Here is a 22,811-nt window from a genome sequence, read left to right as displayed (position 1 = left end):
CATTTAAATCATTTGTTTCTGGTTCAGTCGAAAGCATTCAGAACACTGTGTAATTTTGAAGATGCAGCCAAATTGCGTCACCTAGATTCCAATTCTCATGGGACCTCCTCTAGAAATGCATAAACACAGTGGATCCAAAAAGTATTTGGCCACACTAAAAATGAATAGAATTAGATGACAAAATGTGGCATCTGCAAATGATTCTCAGAATTAATGTCATATTCTCCAGTTGATGTCAGGATGGTTTTTTTAGAGGATGTATGAAGTCAGTTCTCCACAAGTTCACACAGGTGTCCTAGTACTTATGTTGTCTTGACTTTTTCTTTAGAATTATTGTAAATAGTTTCCTAGTCAGAAATTGGACAATTCGTATTTATAACTGGGAAACTCATTTTGAGTTCCAAGAGAACTATTGCTGTAGTTACTTTTAAGTTTTATTTGTATTTAACATTGCTTTCTCTTGCCATTACACTCTCAACCCCATGTCAAAAGAAAACGTAAACGTATTATTTTATGTAAACATAAATATTTTGTGAGGTGGCGATTTCGTATGAAATCGTATGATGTTTTATGTACAAAAAGTAATGACTGAGATCATGCACATTTGTATGAATTAGTCACCAATTCTGTAAAACTTTTAAAAAAGTTACAAACTTTCTGGAGACTGTGTTAGTCATTTATATTTATGTATACAAATTACCAGATTATATATTGTAAGACATACTGCATACTGTATGTATTTTCAACAAAACAGCATTCGTTGAACCAAAAGTAAAGATGCGATAAATGTATACATTTATATGTTTGTCAACAAAAAGGATTCTACAGTAAATTTAATTTTAAATACATTGGATATCGACTAATTATCTTCTGCGCATTTAGGTCTAAAATGATTTCTTCAAGAAATAGGCAAGAATGAACCTGGTACATGATTTCTACTCTTTCGAACAACAAAGCACTTGAATGTGACAGACTTGTAATTATGACTTTAGAAGCGGGAAGCAGAAAATAACTGAAGGGAGCATTAGTCATAATAACTTTGAACATGTTCCACAACATTTGACAACCGCAACGTTATAACACTTTTTGTGTTAGTTTTGAACAATATATTTAGCATTTTATCATTAAGACTTAACAAACTTATTTTATGTTAAATGGTTTGTTTTGTGTTTAATCAGTAAAATCCATTTAAAATCACATTTTTAATTGTGGTTTACTGTAAGTGTGTTCCAGTGCTTGGGTTGATTGTATTGGTGTACACATGCATGCTTCCTGCAGCGGTTTTTGTGCTCTGGTCTACATTATCAGGTGTGTGTGTGTGTCTGTTGTTTAAGCACATTCCTGGAGGTACAGTATGTTTAAATGGTGTAAGGGTGAAGCAATGACAGCTTTGTACACGCCGTCCATTAAAATCTACAGAGAAATGGAAAAGCACTTAGAGCTAAATGTTTGATCTTCCCTGACAGAAGTACAGAAAGACTCAGGGAGAGACAGAGAGTGGAAAACAGGAAGTGAGAGATGTGTGTGAGAGAGAGAGTTGTTAAAAAAAGTGTCCCTTTGATGCACAAATAAAATATAAATCCCAAGTTAAATATTGACTTCAGAATGTAATAAATAAGGTAAAAAGAAAAGTAAGAAGAAGAAGCTCTGTAAATGAACTATATTTTTTACTTTTGAATGCATTAATCATATTTCCCTGTTCTTTAGTTGGTTAAAAGGATGCTAAAATCTGCATGCACTTACTAAATCAGTATAGCCTAAATTAAACAAAGCAAGTTCAATTATAGCTTGCAACATTTTCTGATCCCATTTCTCCCCCTTAAATTGGCCAGCATCCCTATGTGGTCTCTAAAATGTTCTTAGTTGTCAACTGACCACACTCTACTGTATGTCAATAGAGCATTCTGAGGCTGGTTTCACATTCTTCAAGTCTTCTTATGAAAAATAAATTCTTCGAAGTTTGTAAGAATGTTCATAAGGAGTGAAATTCTTGAGAAGTTCTTAAAGGATTTCTCAAGAAAATCTAAATCTTTCTTTAAATTACTCTTACAGGCTTTGGTGTTATCTGATTGTATGGCACATGATGCTGAAAATACTCTGCAGTTCATCTTTTTTTTCTGCCTGCAAATTGCCCTTATTATAATGATAAGGTTGCATTTGCATAAGTTTTTTGTTGCAACTGGCTTGACAAGAGTTTATTACTGATTGTCATGATTTTAATTAGCCTTGTCCAAGAAAATATAAGAGCTTGTCTCAGATTCAGGTGTCTCGAGAACAATCTTAAGTAAATGAGAACAATCTGTATTTAGAAACATTTGGAAATATTGTATGTTTAAAAAAGAAAAAAAGAAAAGAAATTAGCAGTTAAAAGGGATTTTATTTGCATTCATGCCAGTGGAGGATAATGTTCTGTATAACACTTCTTGCTTTAATGTCAGTTGTCAATTTTTGTATCATTGATCAGCTAAAAAAAAAAAAAAAAAAAAAAAAAAAAAAAAAAATATATATATATATATATATATAATTATATCAATAGCTATATTAGCATCCACACCAAAGTTTGTTAATGTTTTATTTATTAAGAGCATGTGCTAAAGTTATCTCATCTGCCACTTTAACCCTCGATTTGTGTTCATTGTTTCTTGTTGAAAATGTGAGTAAATTTGAAAGAAATTGAAAAGAAATTGAAAGAAAACAAGTTGACAAAACAATTTAATCCACAGTTTGGTGATAATATAGCACAATAATATATTTACAAGTATATTTTAAAAGGCCATTCATTTTTGACACAAAATTAGGAAGTAGACAGTTTCAGCAGCACAAGGGTTAAATGCTTGAGCTTTGATTGGTCAGTGTTTTTAACTTTAGTTCGCTCTTGGTGTGAACGGGCCTTTAGAATTATTTATGAAACTTTTTGTAGGTGTGAACTGCTGAACTATGGGGAATGTGTAAATCCATATTCCTTAGAATCCATTTCAGCATGTGTTGAATGGTACAGGTTATAGTGCAGCTGTCAGATGTGCAATAACTCTATACAGTGTTTTATTCTCTTCTGGCTTTGAACCCATAAAGTATTGCATAATAAGAAAGAGCCATCATTGTTTTGGAGCTTAAGTGCTGCTGTAGAGGTCTGGGCATCTCTGTGAGAGGCGTTGCTGTGTGCCAAGCGGGCACAGGTGGCCCTGGTGTTGCGTCTGCCCTGTGAGGGGGCACCCTGGGGGTTCAATGGAAGGGCAGCTCTGAATTAGAACGGTGTGTAAACAATTCCAGTCCTCTGGGAAGAGCGGGACAATGAGACACGGAATGCCCCCTGCTAATTGTCACTGCTGGGTAACTGGATCCATGCGCACTCTTTCACCTTACTGCACAGTAGGGTCTTTGTGCTGTTTGCTGCCATTCTAAAGGCACTATGAAAGGAGGATGAAGACAGGTAGTGGTGGACGGAGAGGGCAAAGGATTGGTGGAAAGATGGTGAAAGGATATGGAGTGGGAGAAGAGAGAAATGGATGGAGGAATAGAAAGTCACTGAGGATAAATGAGGTGAGCAAGGAATAGTGCAACACAGAGGTATTTACATGTCAACAGGAACACAGTAAATACACGGAGCTCACTTCTAACGAGCTGAATCAGGTGTGTTCACAAAGAGAGACATGCAAAATATACAGAGTTGGGGTACGCAAGGACTGAAATTAAGAACTGCTGGTACAGAGTAGTGCTTGTTGTTTGTCGTTTCTCCGATCAAAAATGTGAACCAAAAATGTTTTTATGTTTATGCGGCGCGATACAATGCGTAAAAACGGAAATGGTTTGTTTTTTTGTCTTGTAGCGCAGGTGTTCTGACAGGGACACTCATCACAGTATGGTGAAGGGTGTAACAATTACGTCACATGCCTGAGACATTTGGCCAATCACAATGCACTAGATAGCTGGCCAATCAGAACACACTTCACTTTTCAGACCGATGAACTTTGTAAAATAACTTTGCGTTTCAGAAAGGCAGGGCGTAGAGGAGAAAAAATAATGTAAAGTATGTGGAAAATAATGTGTTTTTTTAACCTTAAACTGCATAAACACATTTCATTACACCAAATACTCAAAATAATGTTCTTTTTATCAACATTATATGACCCCTTTAAAGAAAATGATACTCTTAAGAAGAATCTAAAATTACCAGCAGGTGGCGGTAAATGTCTTTGAGACGATTCGTTGAAACGGGTGATCAATTCGGGAACAAAGTAAATTAATGAGTTTTTATGAATAGGTCTTTGAGTCATTGATTCACATGATTCATTCAAGACTAGGATTCATTCAGAAACTAAGCACAGCTGTGTTGCTCGAAGATGCACAACAGTTCTGTTGTGGCTTTGTAGGTAATATTTTTGTTGACAAAACGTCTCAGGTTACGAATGTAACCATAGTTCCCTGAGTAGGGAATGAGACACTGCGTCCTTTAGGGGCCGCTATGGGGAACACCTCGTGGTGACCCGTCTCTGAAGCATACTGTACATTGAAAAAACACCAACTTGTTGGCCGGTGACAGCCTCTGACGTCACTACCGGCGCGACTATAAACAAGCAATGGGAGAACACATCATTTACTTCTTTGTCTGAAGCTTGCGTCAGAAGCATGGCAGGGAGCTAGAGGACGCAGTGTCTCGTTACCTAATCCCTACTATATATATATATATATATATATATATATATATATATATATATATATATGTGAGTGTGTGTGTGTGTGTGTGTGTGTGTGTATGTATTATATGCCATTGACCCAAATCATTTTGGTACTGTGTTGGGTCACCACTTGATGACCAATGTAAAATCTTGATCCTGGAGCAAATGCAGTTGGGAAGCACCAGAATAGATCACACTAGGGCTGGGACAACGCTTCAAGGTCATCGATGACGTCGACTCTAAAAATACGTCGAAACAAAATATGCGCATCGATTCGTCGACCTGTTTTTATTTCTCTAAAAAACGTTTGCAAAACGTTTACCTTATGTGTGCTGAATATACGCGATGGCCGGATCAACATTCTGTCCAACGTTATATAACCAATCCAGGGGTTTTTCTGCATTGATCTTTTTTTTGGCGGCTGTCAAAGCCTTATTTGATCGGTGAGTGATGTAGAATAGAATGACTGCTGCACCTGACAGTATGAGAGAGAGCCCTAGCTGTGCGCGCACACTCACAGTCTTCAAATAACACGAGCACTTCTTGCTCTCTCTCTCCCTTGTGCATATTAATTAAAATCATTAAACTCGACAGAAAAAGGGCGAAACACCAAAGTTTCACGCGCACTCACAGTCTTCAAACTACACGAGCGCTGTCTTGCTCTCTCTCTCTCTCTCTCTCTCTCTCCCTCTCTCCCCCTCGTGCATATTAACCAAAATCATTAGACACAATAGAAAAAGGGCGGAACGCCAAAGTTTCACGTGGAGCATTCAGAGATTTTTTTTTTCTCCATGACAGGCTGCTGGCTCCCACTGTTAAAATTTTTTTTTTTTTTTGGAAAAGCACTCTCTGTATTAGCTTAAAGCTTGTATTGGTTACTGTATTCTTTCAATTGCTCTAATCAAGTATTTTGGGTGACCTTTTTTATTGAATGCTAGACATCAAGTTGTTGTTATTTTCATCTGAAATAATTTTTTTCAGTAAGCTAGGCCCTATGTGTTCAGTAAGCTTGTGTCAGTAAGCTATGTGTTTTCAAGGCTTCAAGGTTTTATTAAATGCTATCTCTATACAAGTGCAAAGTAATGCATTCTTAGTCAGTCTTTTATTTTGTCATTTTAAGAGCAATAAACATATATTGCAATGTTAAGGAATTCATGTTTTTTCATTCAAATATGTTAATCAACATGTATAAATTGTTAGTAGTCAATTAATGGGGAGATAATCTAAATCGAATCGGTCTGAAAAAATTAATCGTTAGATTAATCGATGCATCAAAAAAATAATCGCTAGATTAATAGTTTAAAATATAATCGTTTATCCCAGCCCTAGATCACACTCTGTGGTATTGTCTAAAGAGAAACATACAGCTTAATTTTCACACAGTGGAGGCTCTTCAAACCATGATTCACGGCTCTCAGTAGAGATATGAGGATGACAGCTGCTCTCTCTGGCTCTGATGCACTGACTGAAGAGTCAACAAGGCTGCTATTGTCTCTCTGTGTGTGTGTAGCACTCTCACACAGTGATAAAGGACAGAAGAACAGCCAGAAAGCTATCTTCAGTCCCTGACAGAGCTTATCAATCACTGAAAAGTGAGAGTTCAACACATTGTATACATAGACACGGTCTTCATACGTCATCTTAGCAAAAATCTGAAAAATTATTGTGCACATGCACAGTATACAATTTGCACACCAAATACATTAAGCCTGTACAGCATATAAAGCTGCAATAAAAATGTCACAACTTTATAGGAACGCCTACCTGGAGTACCTGGAGTACGTGGAGGGCAAAACGAAACTTTGCCCCACTGAACGCCAGTTATTGTTATGCAGTTTACATTAGGTAGTAATGTATTAAAACGCAGATATTAAAAGCAGAAAATCAGTAAACACCTTTTTGATTATGGATACTTTGTACAGGCAAGCAAATGAAGGCGGAATATAAACGCAATTTGCAAAGTTGCAACTGATAGGCTTGTGCTGCAGTTCTCTGGATGTTTTGCCCTCCATGTCTTCGAGTCAGTCACGTGACTGAAAGCTATGAATACCAGAAGGGAGACTAGCCTTCTTTGCAAGGTTTCTTTTCTCAACATTCATCAGCGCTGAAAGTGAACACTGATGCTGATTGGCTAATTTTGTATTTATTTTTACCAGCAGTGGCACGAGAGCTCAGTTCTCTCCTGGCCTCCTCCTCCCCTTTTCTATCACCTAGTGGTTGTAATTACATCAGCATATTTGGTACCTTCACAATAGAAAAGAGGCGTGTTCCAACTACAGTAACATGTTATGGTATTACAGCTGTGAAATTACAAACAAGAAATACACATTCTGAGACATGAACTGAAATGAATTGTGAATTTTATTAACATTAAATCGTCTTCCTCCCATTTTCACCTCAACATTTTAGCGAAGCTAAAGCTACCACTGTGTGCAACCAGTAGAATAATAATTACAATAAAAAAAACTTGACATTCACTGAAAGGCTGGTTCTTTGGGAAACAAAAAATGGTTCTTCTTCTATGGCATCTCTGCAAACCCACACTTTTGGGACTTTTATTTTTAAGTGTACAGTGTTGGTAAAGTAAAGAAAGGATAAATCAGTAATGATTCCACTTTAAAGGGAAAGGCCACTAAGCTTGTGAACATTCATCAAAATATATTTTGACTTCATCAGAAGAGGGACGATCATATACGTTTATAAACACATGAGGGTGAGTGAATGATGACAGAATTTTCTTTTTGGGTTGAATTATCCCTTTAATTCAAGTTCTTAGTCTACCAAAACACTGTCAGAATCTGCCCTCTTTGCGAAAAACATTCAGAGATTTCAAGATGATAAAATGTAAACACAATTCGGTCAGTCCCAAGCTTACAAAATGTGAGAGATACCTACTGCCTCACAGAGTCCAGATGATGGAGGAAGTAGTGTAAAAGGTCTTGAGAATAAAAATCACATAAAGCTGTCTGCGGGACTATGTCTCAATCAGTGGCTCTGGAGAGTTCAAACATCTGTCTAGAAATGTGCTCTGTTTATGCATGAAAAAAACAGAAAGGGGCGGCTTGACTTGCCTGCGGGCGGCAATAGTGCAAATTAAGATGACATTTGAATTAACGGTGTAAATGTCAAGCTAACCTTTCACTGAACATTTTGACACTGTTTTGAAGCACTGATATAACATGGATGCATCTCTTTCACTGTTTGTCTTATACAGTTGAACATGATAAGGAGTTTTTGCCTGTGAGGCGCCATCACAGAGAATTCCGATTTGACCTGTCCAAGATTCCGGAGGGTGAAGCAGTGACTGCTGCAGAGTTCCGCATCTACAAGGACTTTGTTCCAGAACGCTTTGACAATGAGACCTTCCGCATCAGCGTCTACCAGGTGCTGGAAGAACATTCAGACAGGTACATCTACACAATATTATGTCTAGGAACTAATCACCCTACATACAGTGTACTACAATAGTCCACGCAAGAAGACACAAAAGCATGCATCACCCTTTCAGAATCACAAAATGATAAAAATGGCTTGACCTTTGCTTAGTTCTCAAATTTCAAGGCATCATCAAAAATTACACTTTCATTGTTTTTTTTGTTTTTTACTATAAATTTACCATAAGTAGATAAAAGGCCTAAATCAATATTAATGGACCCAGATGCATTGGAGGGTGCAAATGCAGTAGTCTCAGTTTTACATTCATTTAGGTGCAGAAAATTCACAGCCAACCATGATTTCAAGTCCTTTAAGCACCCAAGAAGAGTCCCCAAGGAGTTGCCTTCATTCTTTACTGTTACATATATTTGGATATCATTGGCAATGAAACAATATTCCGTGTTTATTAGTTTACTGTATAGGTTTGTTCATATTTTATGAGGTTGCAGACAAGCCACTCAGCCTGTACACTTCTACCAAGTGACAGTTGAATTTGCACTAGAAAAGGTGATTGGATTTAACATCAAAAACAAAAATTTGCCCCCCCCCAAAAAAAAAAAAAAAATATGGAAAATGTCAGCAGTTTTCATCTGGGTCTGGATATACTTTACTGTTTTTTATGGTGGGTGTTTCTTGTCTATGACATTTTTCCAAGGAAAATCCTTTCCTCTTGAGGGCTGTTAATGCTGGACACATTTGATTTGTGTTTCCTTTCCTTCTATTTCTTTTTGCCGCACACACAGTGCTCACTCTATCTAAGCATCCCAATGCAAACTTTACTGTCGCACCACACCATGTTTCCTATTCCGACTCAGCGGCTCTCCTCTCAAAGAATCAGTTGTGCGCCACAGGGCTTCCCTTCACCACACATTTGGGACCTTCTAGAATATTGGCGTGACCCATGCTGTGAATTGGGTTCAAGAACATCTTGCTCCTCCTACGTACTGCTTGACCCCTACTGAAAGCCTCAGTTGTCTCGACAGGTCTGTGGGGAACAACACAGCCCATTGTGCTCCCATCAGGAAAAGAGAAGAGACACAAATGGAGGGATAAATGATACTGGATTAGGCTGAGGCATCAGATGTTTAGCAGAACAGGTGTTTGGATCACACACACTGAGCACCTGAACTGCTCTGAGTCTTTGAAACGTCTGAAGTGTGTTAATGTGTTCCCAGTTGCTCTGCTTTTTCTCCCTGCAGCGATCCCTGTGTCTTTTGTTGTATACTGCCGTTCAGTCTTGTTCTTACGCTGTTGTCTTTTCTTTCTCTAAATTCCTCTGTTTGATTTAGAGCAGGGCAGCCACACTGAGATCAACAGCCGTTTATAAAGCCATTATTGTCAATTAAGGAAATGAAGTGCTCCCCAGGGTCTTACCATCTGGAGTGAAGGCTCTGTTTCTCGCTCTCCCATTCTTCCACTTAATTAACTTTTTCCCTCTGTTTCAGTTTGTCTGCAACCTTTTCCGTCTTTCACTGTAAAGCCGCATTCACACCAAGAATGATAACTATGAAGATATTGATATTTGCGTCCACACCATCAGATGATATTGTCTGTTATTCTAAGTGCATGCTCGTATCCCGCTTTAAATTCTCCAGGTTGTTATAACAGGATTGATTCTGATTGGCTGTCAGTGTTTGTATCACATGTATCACTTTGTGCGGTTACTGTATGAAGCCACTGAATGATATTCACAGCTATTATGAGAGTAGAAAAGGAGCTTGACTGTATTCTTTGTACATACAAACAGTATTCAAACTGTTGTATTAACAGGATAAATCAAACATCACATCGACTTTATATCATTCAGATAATCCGGATGCCACTGATTGTAATTTTCTTGTGGTTCACTAAATTAGCGCTCCATCTATGGACCTCTTTTATTGAATATGAATGTCATTCTAGGTATCTGTCACTGTGATTCAGTTGTCTCGCACAAATAGTGGAGCAGTTAGCTGGTCACAGACATTCCAGAGGCGTTTCGTTGGCAAATACAAAGTTTAGGGGGTCATGTCCTTAGGGAAGGAGCTGGATATTTGTTATACAGTCGGTACGGAAAGTATTCAGACCCCCTTACATTTTTCACTCTTTGTTATATTGCAGCGATTTTTTCCCCCCTCATTAATGTACACACAGCACCCCATATTGACAGAAAAACACAGAATTGTTTACATTTTTGCACATTTATTAAAAAAGAAAAACTGAAATATCACATAGTCCTAAGTATTCAGACCCTTTTCCCAGTATTTAGTAGAAGCACCCTTTTGATCTAATACAGCTATGAGTATTCATCTTTTTGGGAAAGATGCAACAAGTTTTTCACAACTGAATTTGGGGATCCTCTGCCATTCCTCCTTGCAGATCCTCTCCAGTTATGTCAGCACTCTGGAGAAGGTTTTATCCAGGATATCCCTGTACTTGGCTCATTCATCTTTCCCTCGATTGCAACCAGTCGTCCCGTCCCTGCAGCTGAAAAACACCCCCACAGCATGATGCTGCCACCACCACGCTTCACTGTTGGGACTGTATTGGACAGGTGATGAGCAGTGCCTGGTTTTCTCCACACATACCGCTTAGAATTAAGGCCAGAAAGTTCTACCTTGGTCTCCTCAGACCAGAGAATCCTTCAGTTGTTTTTTTTAGCAAACTCGATGGGGGCTTTAATGTGTCTTTCACTGAGGAGAGGCTTCCGTCGGGCAACTCTGCCGTAAAGCCCCGACTGGTAGAGGGCTGCAGTGATGGTTGACTTTCTACAACTTTCTCCCACCTCCTGACTGCATCTCTGAAGCTCAGCCACAGTGATCTTTGGGTTCTTCTTTACCTCTCTCAACAAGGCTCTTCTCCCCCGATAGCTCAGTTTGGCCGGGCGGCCAGCTCTAGGAAGGGTTCTGGTTGTCTCAAACATCTTCCATTTAAGGATTATGGAGGCCACTGTAGAACCTTAAGTGCAGCAGACATGTAACCTTGGCCAGATCTGTGCCTTGCCACAATTCTGTGTCTGAGCTCTTCGGGCTGTTCCTTTGACTTCATGATTCTCATTTGCTCTGACATGCACTGTGAGCTGGAAGGTCTTATATAGACAAGTGTGTGGCTTTCCTAATCAAGTCCAGTCAGTATAATCAAACACAGCTGGACTCAAATGAAGGTGTAGAACCATCTCAAGGATGATCAGAAGAAATGGACAGCACCTGAGTTAAATATATGAGTGTCACAGCAAAGGGTCTGAATACTTAGGACCATGTGATATTTCAGTTTTTTTTTTTTTTTTTTTTTTTTATAAATCTGCAAAAATGTCAACAATTCTGTGTTTTTCTGTCAATATGGGGTGCTGTGTGTACATTAATGAGAAAAAAAACAAATTAAATGATTTTAGCAAATGGCTACAATATAACAAAGAGTGAAAAATGTTAGGGGGCCTTAATACTTTCCATACCCATTGTATATATATTAGAGCAGGGCAAGTTAAAGTGTTATTATCGTGTTAACGCATCAATTGATTAACACAGTTTTTTATTATTATGAAAGTCCGTTGCTCACTGGCTCTGAGTACACATACAGACAAATCATGGGTCACAGGATGCTCCCGATCAAATTATTTAGGCTAAGCATCAACATTCACAAACCACTGTCCACTGTTATTTTAACAGAAAAGAAAGAGCTCGTAATCTTGACTTGATAGATTGGAAGCGCTCACACTCACTGATCTATATATAACTGAACCGTGCTCCTGTCCCGCGCCACACTCTGCTGTGATGGGTCCTGTGATTGTGCAGGTCTCTAATAGGAAGATGCCTGTTATAATGTTATGATCGAGGCTCTGGACTCTGAGCATAACTTGTTTTTCTGTAATTTTCTATAAAAGCTTTGATGTCCTGGCAGTGACAAATAGCTTGTTTTATATTTAATATAATTACATTAATGTTATAAGTTGAGATTTAGGCTACAATAGATATTTTAACTGCTAATATGTAAAGAGAATACTGCTTTAAAAGCACTTTATTTTTTTAAGTATTTGCAAACTAAATGTTATTACTCTTTTGTTCATAAAGCAGTAGGCCTACTTTTTTTTTAAAGTGCACAATACACTAATTTTGAATGCATTATTAGTTTTGTGCATAACAATGCAATTAATTGTGATTAATCGCAGACAGTATCGTGATTAAAAATTTTAATTGTTGCCCAGCACTAATATATATATTGTGCTATTTATATATATATAGTTTTTTTTGCTTTTGTGAATGTTTTGGAATTAGATTTTCATTTGTAAGATTTAGTAATATATATATATATAAAAAAAAAGGGGTTTGGAGCAAGAGCTTGGTTTCGCATTGACGGCAGTAAGTCAGACCTGTTCCCGGTGCATGTTGGACTCCAGCAGGGCTGCCCTTCACCCTGTCACCGGTTCTGTTCATAATTGTTATGGACATAATTTCTAGGCGCAGCCAAGGGCCGGAGAGTGTCCGGTTTGGGGACCATACGATTTCATCGCTGCATTTTGCGGATGATGTTGTCGTGTTGGCCTCCTCAGACCAGGACCTTCAGCTTGCACTGGGACGGTTTGCAGCCGAGTGTGAAGCAGCTGGGATGAGAATCAGCACCTCCAAGTCCGAGGCCATGGTTCTCAGTCAGAAAAGGGTGGATTGCCCACTTCAGGTTGGTGGAGAGTTCCTGCCTCAAGTGGAGGAGTTCAGGTATCTTGGGGTCTTGTTCACGAGTGAGGGAAGGATGGAACGTGAGATTGACAGACGGATCAGCTTCTGCAGTAAGGCAAAGCTCTCGATTTACCGATCAATCTACGTTCCTACTCTCACCTATGGTCATGAGCTGTGAGTCATGACCGAAAGGACAAGATCCCGGATACAGGCGGCCGAAATGAACTTTCTCCATCGGGTGGCTGGGCGCTCCCTTAGAGATGAGAAGCTTGGTCACTCGGGAGGAGCTCAGAGTAGAGCCGTTGCTCCTCCACATCGAGAGGAGCCAGCTGAGGTGGCTCGGGCATCTATTTCGGATGCCTCCTGGACGCCTTCCCAGGGAGGTGTTCCAGGCACGTCTCACCGGGAGGAGGCCCCGGGGAAGACCTAGGACACGCTGGAGGGACTATGTCTCCCGGCTGGCCTGGGAACGCCTCGGGGTCCCCCGGGAAGAGCTGGAAGAAGTGGCTAGGGAGAGGGAAGTCTGGGCGTCTCTGCTTAGACTGTTGCCCCCGCGACCCGGCCCAGGATAAGCAGAAGATGATGGATGGTTGGATGGATGGGTTTGGTTTTAGTTTTACAACAGTAATAAATCTAGTTTTGACACCGCTTAACAATGAAACCCCACATCCTCATTTAAAAGAAATTAAATAAAACCTAAAATATGCTACTTTTCTCTTGTGCAAACAGCTGTTCATGAGATGTATGATAGGCTATTGTTTTCAGCAGGCCCATATGCTCTCTCTCTCTCCTTCAGGGACTCAGATCTGTTCCTGCTGGACTCGCGGGTGATCTGGGCAGCAGAAGAGGGCTGGCTGGTGTTCGACATCACAGCCATCAGTAACCACTGGGTGCTGAACCCAGGCAGGAATCTGGGCCTGCAGCTCGCTTTGGAAAGTTTGGACGGTAAGTGGATGTGCACATGCTTCAGGTCACAGGGGTCATAATATGAAACATGTACATTGTGTTTTATCATATGAAAAGAGGCTGCAGAATTGAAACCATTTCTGAGGCCACACTGCAGAGTACTCAGTCTGTTTTGCTTTTTTGCGCTGTTAAGTTCAATGCAGTTCAGTTCAGTAAATGTTTACAGTGTCTTTGAAGGGCAATTTATTATAATGCATTTACAGCCCATTTAAAGAAAACATCTACAGTGGGGATCCAAAAGTCTGAGACCAAGAGAGAAATGCTACTATTATTACTACTACTATTATTTAAGATCCAAAGCGCATCAGCGTTCCCAAATTTGGAATTCAATTTGATTTTCAGTGTAGTATCAAACATTTAGAGCCGGCTGTATACATACAACCTTAAATAGGAAGATCCAGTCAAATGTGCACACATGAACCTACAGAAGCGCTAATGGTAGATCTGACTTTTCCTCAACTAACCTTGAGAATCAAGACCAATAATAAAAGATAATGCACAGAACTGATCCGTCCTAATTCAGATGCGTTGATCACTAATGCTCAGTCTGGAGTTACAGCAGAATTCACTATTAATGCTGTAGTTTAGTCTAAGGTCAGTGCTTGGTCTGGATGTCCTACATACATTCTAACTAATGCAGATTTAAATCTTCTGTTTTTCACTCACAAACTTTCTTGCCAGCCACAGTGGGAGTGTGTTTTGCACTGAATCTGTGTGAGTAGGACATTGTGTGTGTGTGTACAGGATGTTACAGGTTTTAAGTGTTAGCATGAAAACAGGTGCAGTGTATTATGGGGCTCACGTAGATCAACGAGCTTGTCGAGACATGCTTGCGGGATGCCTACCCTGTCGCTGTAGGCAACCGGCAACCCGGCTTTACCTCGGCGCAGAGACAGGGAGAGCATTCCTTCCTTTTTGTAAGAAACACATGCACACACACATTGAAGCCGGTGTGTAGGTAAAAGGACTCCAGAATGGCACAGAGACAGAAACAGATGTAAGTGCAGGAATTTTCTGAGTAAACAGCAAACTAAAAGTGCTCTTGAGAGCGAGAGAGATTACACAAAATAAACATCAGAAGTTGCATATTCTTGGAGAACACACACACACACACACACACTCTCTCTCTCTCTCTTACACAATCCTCTTGATTTATAAGAATGTGTCCAACACAAACTGGTTATTATATAATGCATATTCCACGATTTATTAGGCCACAGGGCTCTGAAAAAAAAGGTTGCTAAACTGTCCCACTGAGTGAAATCTGGGTCTCTCTTAGGAACCGATTCACAGAAACACAGATGGAATAATTTTCCTCCTGTTACAAAGGTGAAAGATGTCTTTCAAGAGACCTGTCAGCATTGCTACTAACAATGTGTTTCTTTCCTCTCAGATCTCAGTAAAGAGTAATTAACTGTAAATGAATGATGCACTGTGTCTGAAGTCTCTCTGTCTCCTCCTGCAGGTCAGAGTGTGAACCCATGGGTGGCGGGGCTGGTGGGCCGCAGCGGCCCACAGAACAAACAACCTTTCATGGTGGCCTTCTTCAAAGCCACGGAGGTCCACATCCGCAGCATCCGCTCTGCACAGGGTGGCAACAAGCAGCGCAATCCCAACCGCTCCAAAACCGCCAAGGGCCAGGAGGCACTGCGTGTAGCCAATATCGCAGGTGTGTGTTTTCAATATATTGAGTACAAAAGTGTGAAGAAAGACAAATGCAAGGATAGAAATAATAAATCAGAAAGAAAGGTAAACTCACTACAGATGCATGTCCAAAAAACATGAAAATACCATGATAATTTTTGCTTGATGGTTTCATTATTAGAAACTAGAAATCCCTTGTAGAAAAGAAGTGCAGTTAATTACATTAATTAATAATTAATGCGTTATGATGATGTATAATACTCATGACGCAGAAAGTGTTTAAATTAGGCCAACATGTTGTCAAATCGTATGATTTTTTTTAATGTAAATTTAATTTTAATCAGTTTTATGATCGATCGGTAATAAAATTGTTAACTGTCAGAATTTTTTTGCTTAATATATGGGTGTAGGAGCACACGATGTGTCACGAGCCATCAAAAGAAAAAAAAAATTGTTAAATAAATAAATTAAGTTCCTGTGGCATGCCCCAGTAATTTTGCTCCCTAGGCAACTCCCTACTGTATGTCACCTATGCCACGGGCCGGCCCTGCATGCAGGATGTGATCCAACATGAAATGAGTAAACAATGACTGAATTTTCATTTTAAGGAGAACTGTCCCTTTAAGGAGAAGGCAAATCCCAGCTTAAATGTGTGTGCGTCAGTGTGTGTGTTCATGTGGTTCCTATTACTGTGTAATTCTCTGCAGGTCATTTTGCACAGTAATAGCATTACAGTGTTAAATGGATATTAAATGAATCTGGGTCGATGTTCTGCTTAGGTATGAGGGTTATAACATTTCCAGGCGACTTCAATAACCAATTCCTCATATTTCTCCATGGCATTCACAGTTTAACATTAGCTCCAACACCCCTTTACATACTTTAAAAGTCAGACAGTGCCAATATCTGAAATACTATTTGAGCAGAAAAAATTCTGTGTAAAAATTATTCTAAGAGCAATGACAGCATGTCACCAGCACATGGACTATACATTCCAATATTGTTAAAGTATCAAACAGCCTTTTGTTTATGTCACAGCCATGAGCCATGATTTGCAACTTGATATTGCCAGTTGGTGACTGGTGGTATTAGGAGAAGAGGACGTTCTCATTTTAGAGAATATTTATTAAAAACAATCAAATGCTTAATTCTAAATTAATATTATAATATTAAAAAGCATTATAATATTAATATATAACGTAATATATTATAATATAACAAAGTATTGTATCACAGATAATCATAATAATAATTTATTTTAATAATTTTATTTACACTCCTCTGAACAAGATCATTTATTAATATGTAAACCTGGTTCATTTTAAAAGTGCATATCACTCCCATAGTGTTTTATTTTGTATATTTTTATTATTGTTGGAAGATCACTGCACTTGCATATAGATGACCTTAAAACTAACAGACATAGATCTAATCATGCAAACTTTTGATTTCATTGAGTTTTAAACATCATCAGAAATGATCATTTCTGTAAAAGGTTTCTATACAGCAATCCTCTCTCTCTGTCTTTGTTTTTAGAGAACAGCAGTGCGGATCAGAAGCAGGCCTGTAAGAAACATGAGTTGTACGTTAGTTTTCGAGACCTTGGATGGCAGGTGTGTTATTCTTCACCCCTTCATCTCTCTCTTCTGTCATCTCTCTTTTTTGTTAGTCATCTCTCTCATTCTTACTTTCTGCTTTTAAAAAAATTATATCCCCTCATATATACGAAGTTCTGTCATGAAACTCTAGATGGCACAGGCCGATATTTTTTAAATCAATCTGATATAATTACATCATCATATTTTATTTTTAATTTTTTTGCATTTTTGCAGTAGCCAATGATCTTTTTGTTCAACATTCAAATACTCCGCTAGAGCCTGCTGTAGCAGTTGAGGTGTGCTTCAGAAACTCTCCACTTCCCCAGCTCCACCTGTATAGATCTGCTTTTGGGTTATTTCATGTATGCTATAATATGGGGTTATTTCATATTTGTGACCCTGGACCAAAAAAACAGTCTTAAGTCGCTTGGGTAAATTTTTAACAATAGGCAAAAAAACATTGTATGGGTCAAAATGATCAATTTTTTTTTCTTTTATGCCAAAAATGATTAGGATATTAAGTAAAGATCATGTTCCATGAAGATATTTTGTAAATTTCCTACCTAACTTAATTTTTGATTAGTAATATGCATTGCTAAGAACTTCATTTGGACCAAATTAAAGGATTTTCTCAGTATTTAGATTATTATTTTTGGAACCCTCAGATTCCAGATTTTCAAAAAGTTGTATCAAGGCCAAATATTCTCCTATCTTAACAAACCATACATCAATGGAAAACGTATTTATGCTTTCAGATGATGTATAAATCTGTTTCAAAAATGGCTTTGTGGTCCATATGGTCACATATGTGCAGCAGCAGTATTTCTACATGCTTATATCATCATGTTATGAATATATTGGCAGTAGCAGGTTTAGTCAGTCTGCTTAGGATGAATAAACCACCAGCCCAGAACCAACAAATAACTTGCTAAAAAAAACAGCTAATTCTGGTTTTTTTTCATTAGCTGTTCCTTCTCTTTCTCACTCGACATTCCACTTTATCTCTTACTGTGTTTATGGCTAAAACCATTTTATGAGTCTGTTTAGCTCAAGTCAGTCTGTCCATTAGGCTGCATTACCTCAAGAGTACAAGCACCAGCATTCAAGCAGAGATAGGAGAGCCTTGTTTCTGTCCACACACCCATAGTCTTGCCACCTGTAGCATATCTGTCTCTCCTACTGGATCATAGCACATAAACAGTCACTCAGAGTAGCTGGACTCTGAGACCCTGGCTCCAGCATGTGGGTTTATATTACCCTCAAATTCTCTTTTTAATCATAACATTTTACACATACTTTAACATGGGTGTAGAATACAATTATGCTTTATCATGATCTTTTTGTTCACTATCTGAGTGTTCTGACGTGCAAAATGCATTATGAAATTGAAGACCTTCTGTTTGGGAAAGATCTAGCTCAAGTTTTATGATTGAAGGTGGATGTCATGTTAACAGATTTGTGCTCTGTCTTTCATCTTTCAGGACTGGATTATAGCTCCTGAAGGATACGCTGCATATTACTGTATGGGAGAATGTGCCTTTCCTCTCAATTCCTACATGAATGCCACAAACCATGCCATTGTACAAACTTTGGTAAGTCTGGTTCTCTTTCAGTCGGTCACTCTCAATGCCACGTCGGTGTCCGGCGTAAAATGGGATATCGCTTCTATAGACCGATCTACTGAGTGTAAACTAAACGAGCCAATGCACATTGGCATGCAATTATTGCATCCAGCTGCCGTTGATCACAGCGTGTATAAAAAGGCAGCAGGTGCAATGCATACCAGCTTTTCACTTCGGAGCCGAGCGTTAGTACCGTTCTGCTCAGCCGTGTCTGCTGTGAACTACGAGTTCAGCACAATCTCGGAAGCTTCGTGTGTTGGCGAGACGGAGCTTCAGCGGCGGTCGTTCCTGTGTCGAGTGGATTGCACACTCCAGGCTGCACTACCCCCTGTCATGTTGCAAGCGGTCAATTCCCTTGTGCACCTCAGCACTAAAAGAGCATTTACTAAAGAGTAAATTTCTCTAAAAGAGCTTCACGGGTGCGTCTTTATAAAGACGACGGATGCTGTTTCACCCATGCGTTTCTGGGTGCGGTCGTTACCTGGCAACGGGTGATGGTCGCGATCGCTGCCTCACGTGTCTGGGTGTCGAGCACTCTGAGGTGGCTTTCGTGGATGAGTCATGTCCTCACTGCGGGAAGATGATGATGACCATCTCGAAGCTGCGAACCAGGCTCTGCTACCTTCAGGGGGGTGGAGTCCCGTTGCCGCTGCCGTGATCTGGGGCTCGTTCTGGCGGCCGACAGATGAGCGCCACTTCCAGCAGTAGCGTGGGTGGTTTGAGGATTACAGTGGTGGCAAACCTCACAGGGAACCAACCCTCTGGGGACCATCACTCCTGCACCTCCGATCCAGTGGAGCAACCCATGGAACGTGCTGGGCCCTCTTTAAAGAGCGTACCAGCGGTATCCAGAGCTTTCTGATGAAGCCTGAGTCGGATCCAGAGATGGCAGCTATGCTTTCCCAGGCCACCGAGATGGTAAGGGCTCGAGTGGACCATCCACCGTGTCCTGAGCCATCCAGGCTGGATGATTGGTTTCTCGGGGTGGCCCATGCTGGTCCTCAGCACCCCGTCCAAGTGCCTTTCTTCCCGGAAGTGCATAATGAGCTCACAGAGTCGTGGAAGTCGCTGAGCTATGCGATTCAGGTCGCCCGGCATCCACCCAAGTTCAGCGTTATCTAGCACAATCTTGGGATCAGTTGTGTGAGCACAGAGATTCGGTGCTCTGGCACCCTTAGCCTTCGGGTCAACTAGGAAAAACGCAAACTCTCGCCGACGTAGAGGATCTCTTTTTTTTCAGTATGGAGTTTGATTCAGCCGAACAGACAGCACGGCTCACAGAGGAACTTGAATACGTTCAAGGGTAGAACAGCGGTCCCACTGAAACTTGGGGCTCCTGGGGCATATGGCAGCCGCAGCAGCACTTACACCACTTGGCCTGTTACATATGAGACTGCTCCAGCACTGGCTTTATGGTTGAGTCCCGAGGTGGGTGTGGAAGTGCGGCACTCACCAGGTCCAAGTTACACCGGCCTGTCGCCAAACCCTCACCCCATGGTAAGATCTTGCATTTTTGCGGGCAGGGGTGCCCCTAGAGCAGATCTCCAGGCATGTTGTGGTTTACACGGATACTGGGGGGCCATGTACAATGGGCATTCAGTCTCAGGGGATTGGACGGCCCTCAGCCTTTGTTAGTAGTGCACCTTGCCTTGAACAGTATCCAAGGTCACTTACGAGGCAAGCATGTGCTGGTCCGAATGGACAACACAGCGACCGTTGCGTACATCAACCGACAAGGTGGTCTACGCTCCCGCGGCATGTCAGAACTCACCCGCCACCTCCTCCTTTGGAGTCGGAAGGTTCTGAGGACACTTCATGCTGTTCACATTCCTGGCCATCTCAACTGTACAGCCAATGAGCTGTCTCGAGCAATGCTCCCGGGAGAATGGCAACTCCATCCCCTGATGGTCCAGCTGATTTGGAGACGGTTCGGAGCAACTCAGGTAGACCTGTTTGCTTCTCCAGAGACCACACACTGCCAGTTTTTCTACTCCCTGACCGAGGGAACTCTTGGGACGGACGCACTGGCACACAGCTGGCAGCTGGGCCAATGCAACTATGCATTTCCACCAGTGAGCCTTCGCGCACAGACACTGTGCAAAGCCCGGGAGGACGAGGAGCAAGTCTTACTAGTGGCGCCATATTGGCCCACTCGGACCTGGTTCCCCGAACTAGTACTCTTTGCTACAGCCCCTCCTTGGCTGATTTCTCTGAGGAAAGATCTACTGACTCAGAGACAGAGCACCATTTGGCACCCACATGCAGACCTTTAGAAACTCCATGTCTGGTCCCTAGACAGGACGTGGAGGTTCTAGGTGACCTACCTCAGGAGGTAGTGAACACCATCACTACCAAGAGCACCATCTACCAGACACGCTTATGCCTTGAAGTGGAATCTGTTCGTCGAGTGGTGTTCTTCCCCAAAGATGCTCGGTTGCGGTCATGCTTTCCTTTCTGCAGCAAGGGCTGGAGCGAAGGCTGTCTCCTTCAACCCCATTCCAGGGTTGGCACTATTGCTGTGTACCATGATCCTGTGAATGGGAAGTCTTTGGGTAAGCATGACCTCATCATCAGGCCCTCCTCTATACCCTCTTGGGACCTGACTCTAGTGCTTAAACGCTACAGCAGGGCCCATTCGAGCCTTTGCATTCAGTTGAGCTAAAGCTTCTTTCATTGAAAAGTGTGCTCCTACTTGCACTGGCCTCCATCAAGAGGGTAGGGGACCTGCATGCATTTTTGGTCACCGATTCTTGCCTAGAGTGTGGGCCGGCTGACTCCCAGGTAATCCTGAGGCCCTGGCCTGGCTACGTGCCCAAGTTTCCCACTACTCCCTTCAAAGACCAAGTGGTGAACCTGCAAGTGCTGCCTCTAGAGGAGGCAGACCCAGCTCTGGCTTTGCTCTGTCCCGTCTGAGCATTGAGATGCTACGTAGACCGGACACAAAACTTCAGGACCTCAGACCAGCTCATTGTCTGTTACGGAGGCCGGCAGAAGGGGAGTGCCGTCTCTAAGCATAACTCTGGAGATATTTTAAATAAGATTTTTGAATAAGAAATGCACACAAGTTGTGACAGATTTAATTTTTTTTTTATTTAAATCAAGTATTTCACAAAGAGTCAGACTGTCTTTCTTACAATTTGACATAAACCATGTATTACTGGCATTCATAAAACTAACATCTACAGTAAGTAAAGCACATTTGTTTAGACCTTCAACTTTGACCTTATTTTTTTTCTCAGGTTCACTTCATCAATCCTGAAACGGTTCCAAAACCATGTTGCGCTCCTACACAACTCCACGCAATCTCCGTTCTCTATTTCGACGACAGCTCCAATGTCATCCTGAAGAAATACCGCAACATGGTGGTCAGAGCGTGTGGCTGCCACTAGAGTCTTAACACACACACACACACACACACATACACATACACAGTCGTGATACTGCTCCTCGTTTGCTTATAAAAGGAGCACCAACATATGAACCATATGAAGATCTCAGGCCAATTTCAGGATTTTGTTTACCAAGGACAATATGCAAACTATATTATATGTACAAAGATTAATATCTAAATGTGGCACAAAAGTGAATGGAAAGTAACACCTCTCTTACACATACACCAACATATGTACGCACACATATACATGCTCACATGTACACATCTATATGATACTTGTGCTTTCTACTGTGTAAATAGTTTTTCAATGAAAGAAACAAAAGTGTATTTATTTTCCTGGTCTTCCAACATGGAGTCTAAAACATCCTTGTCGTTTGGTGTGTTTTTTAATGTGTCCACACTGTCTTAAAAAAGACATTGTCCAAAACTTTTTTGAAAATCTTTCCATAATATAAAATTCCAAAATATGGGATTGCCGGCTGCCAAATCGAAATTCTGTCATCATTTATTCACCCTCATGTTGTTCCGAACAAGAGTTTATTCCTTTTGTTGAACCAAAGATACTCTGAAGAATGTTGGTAACCAAACAGTTGCCGGCAGCCATTGACTTCCATATTATTTTTCTCCATACTATGGAAGTGAATGGCTATCGTCAACTGTTTGACTACCAACTTTCTTCGAAGTATCTTTGTGTTCAACAGAAGAAAGGAATTCATACAGGTTTGGACTTGAGGGTGAGTAAATGATGACAGAATTTTCATTGATGGGTGAACTATGTCTTTAAGAAAATGTACTAACTATAAATACTTCTTTATAATTAGAAGATG

General features: G+C 40.6%; 1 protein-coding gene across 1 annotated transcript in view; it reads left to right on the top strand.

The window, feature by feature from the left end:
- The window catches only part of bmp7b (bone morphogenetic protein 7b), a 51,759-nt gene extending 29,409 nt beyond the window's left edge, over positions 1–22,350 (top strand). The window contains exons 2-7 of the mRNA XM_052594330.1: positions 7,891–8,083; positions 13,557–13,705; positions 15,192–15,395; positions 16,907–16,983; positions 18,450–18,560; positions 21,830–22,350. Coding sequence (XP_052450290.1) covers positions 7,891–8,083; positions 13,557–13,705; positions 15,192–15,395; positions 16,907–16,983; positions 18,450–18,560; positions 21,830–21,979 — 884 coding nt within the window. The 3' untranslated portion in view covers positions 21,980–22,350. The remainder of the gene's footprint in view (positions 1–7,890; positions 8,084–13,556; positions 13,706–15,191; positions 15,396–16,906; positions 16,984–18,449; positions 18,561–21,829) is intronic.
- Positions 22,351–22,811: the final 461 nt, after the last annotated feature.

Source organism: Carassius gibelio, chromosome B23, assembly GCF_023724105.1.
Source record: "Carassius gibelio isolate Cgi1373 ecotype wild population from Czech Republic chromosome B23, carGib1.2-hapl.c, whole genome shotgun sequence".
NCBI classification, from domain to species: Eukaryota; Metazoa; Chordata; class Actinopteri; order Cypriniformes; family Cyprinidae; genus Carassius; species Carassius gibelio.
Note: the sequence above shows the minus strand (reverse complement) of the source record. Positions and strands in the feature narration are given on the sequence as shown.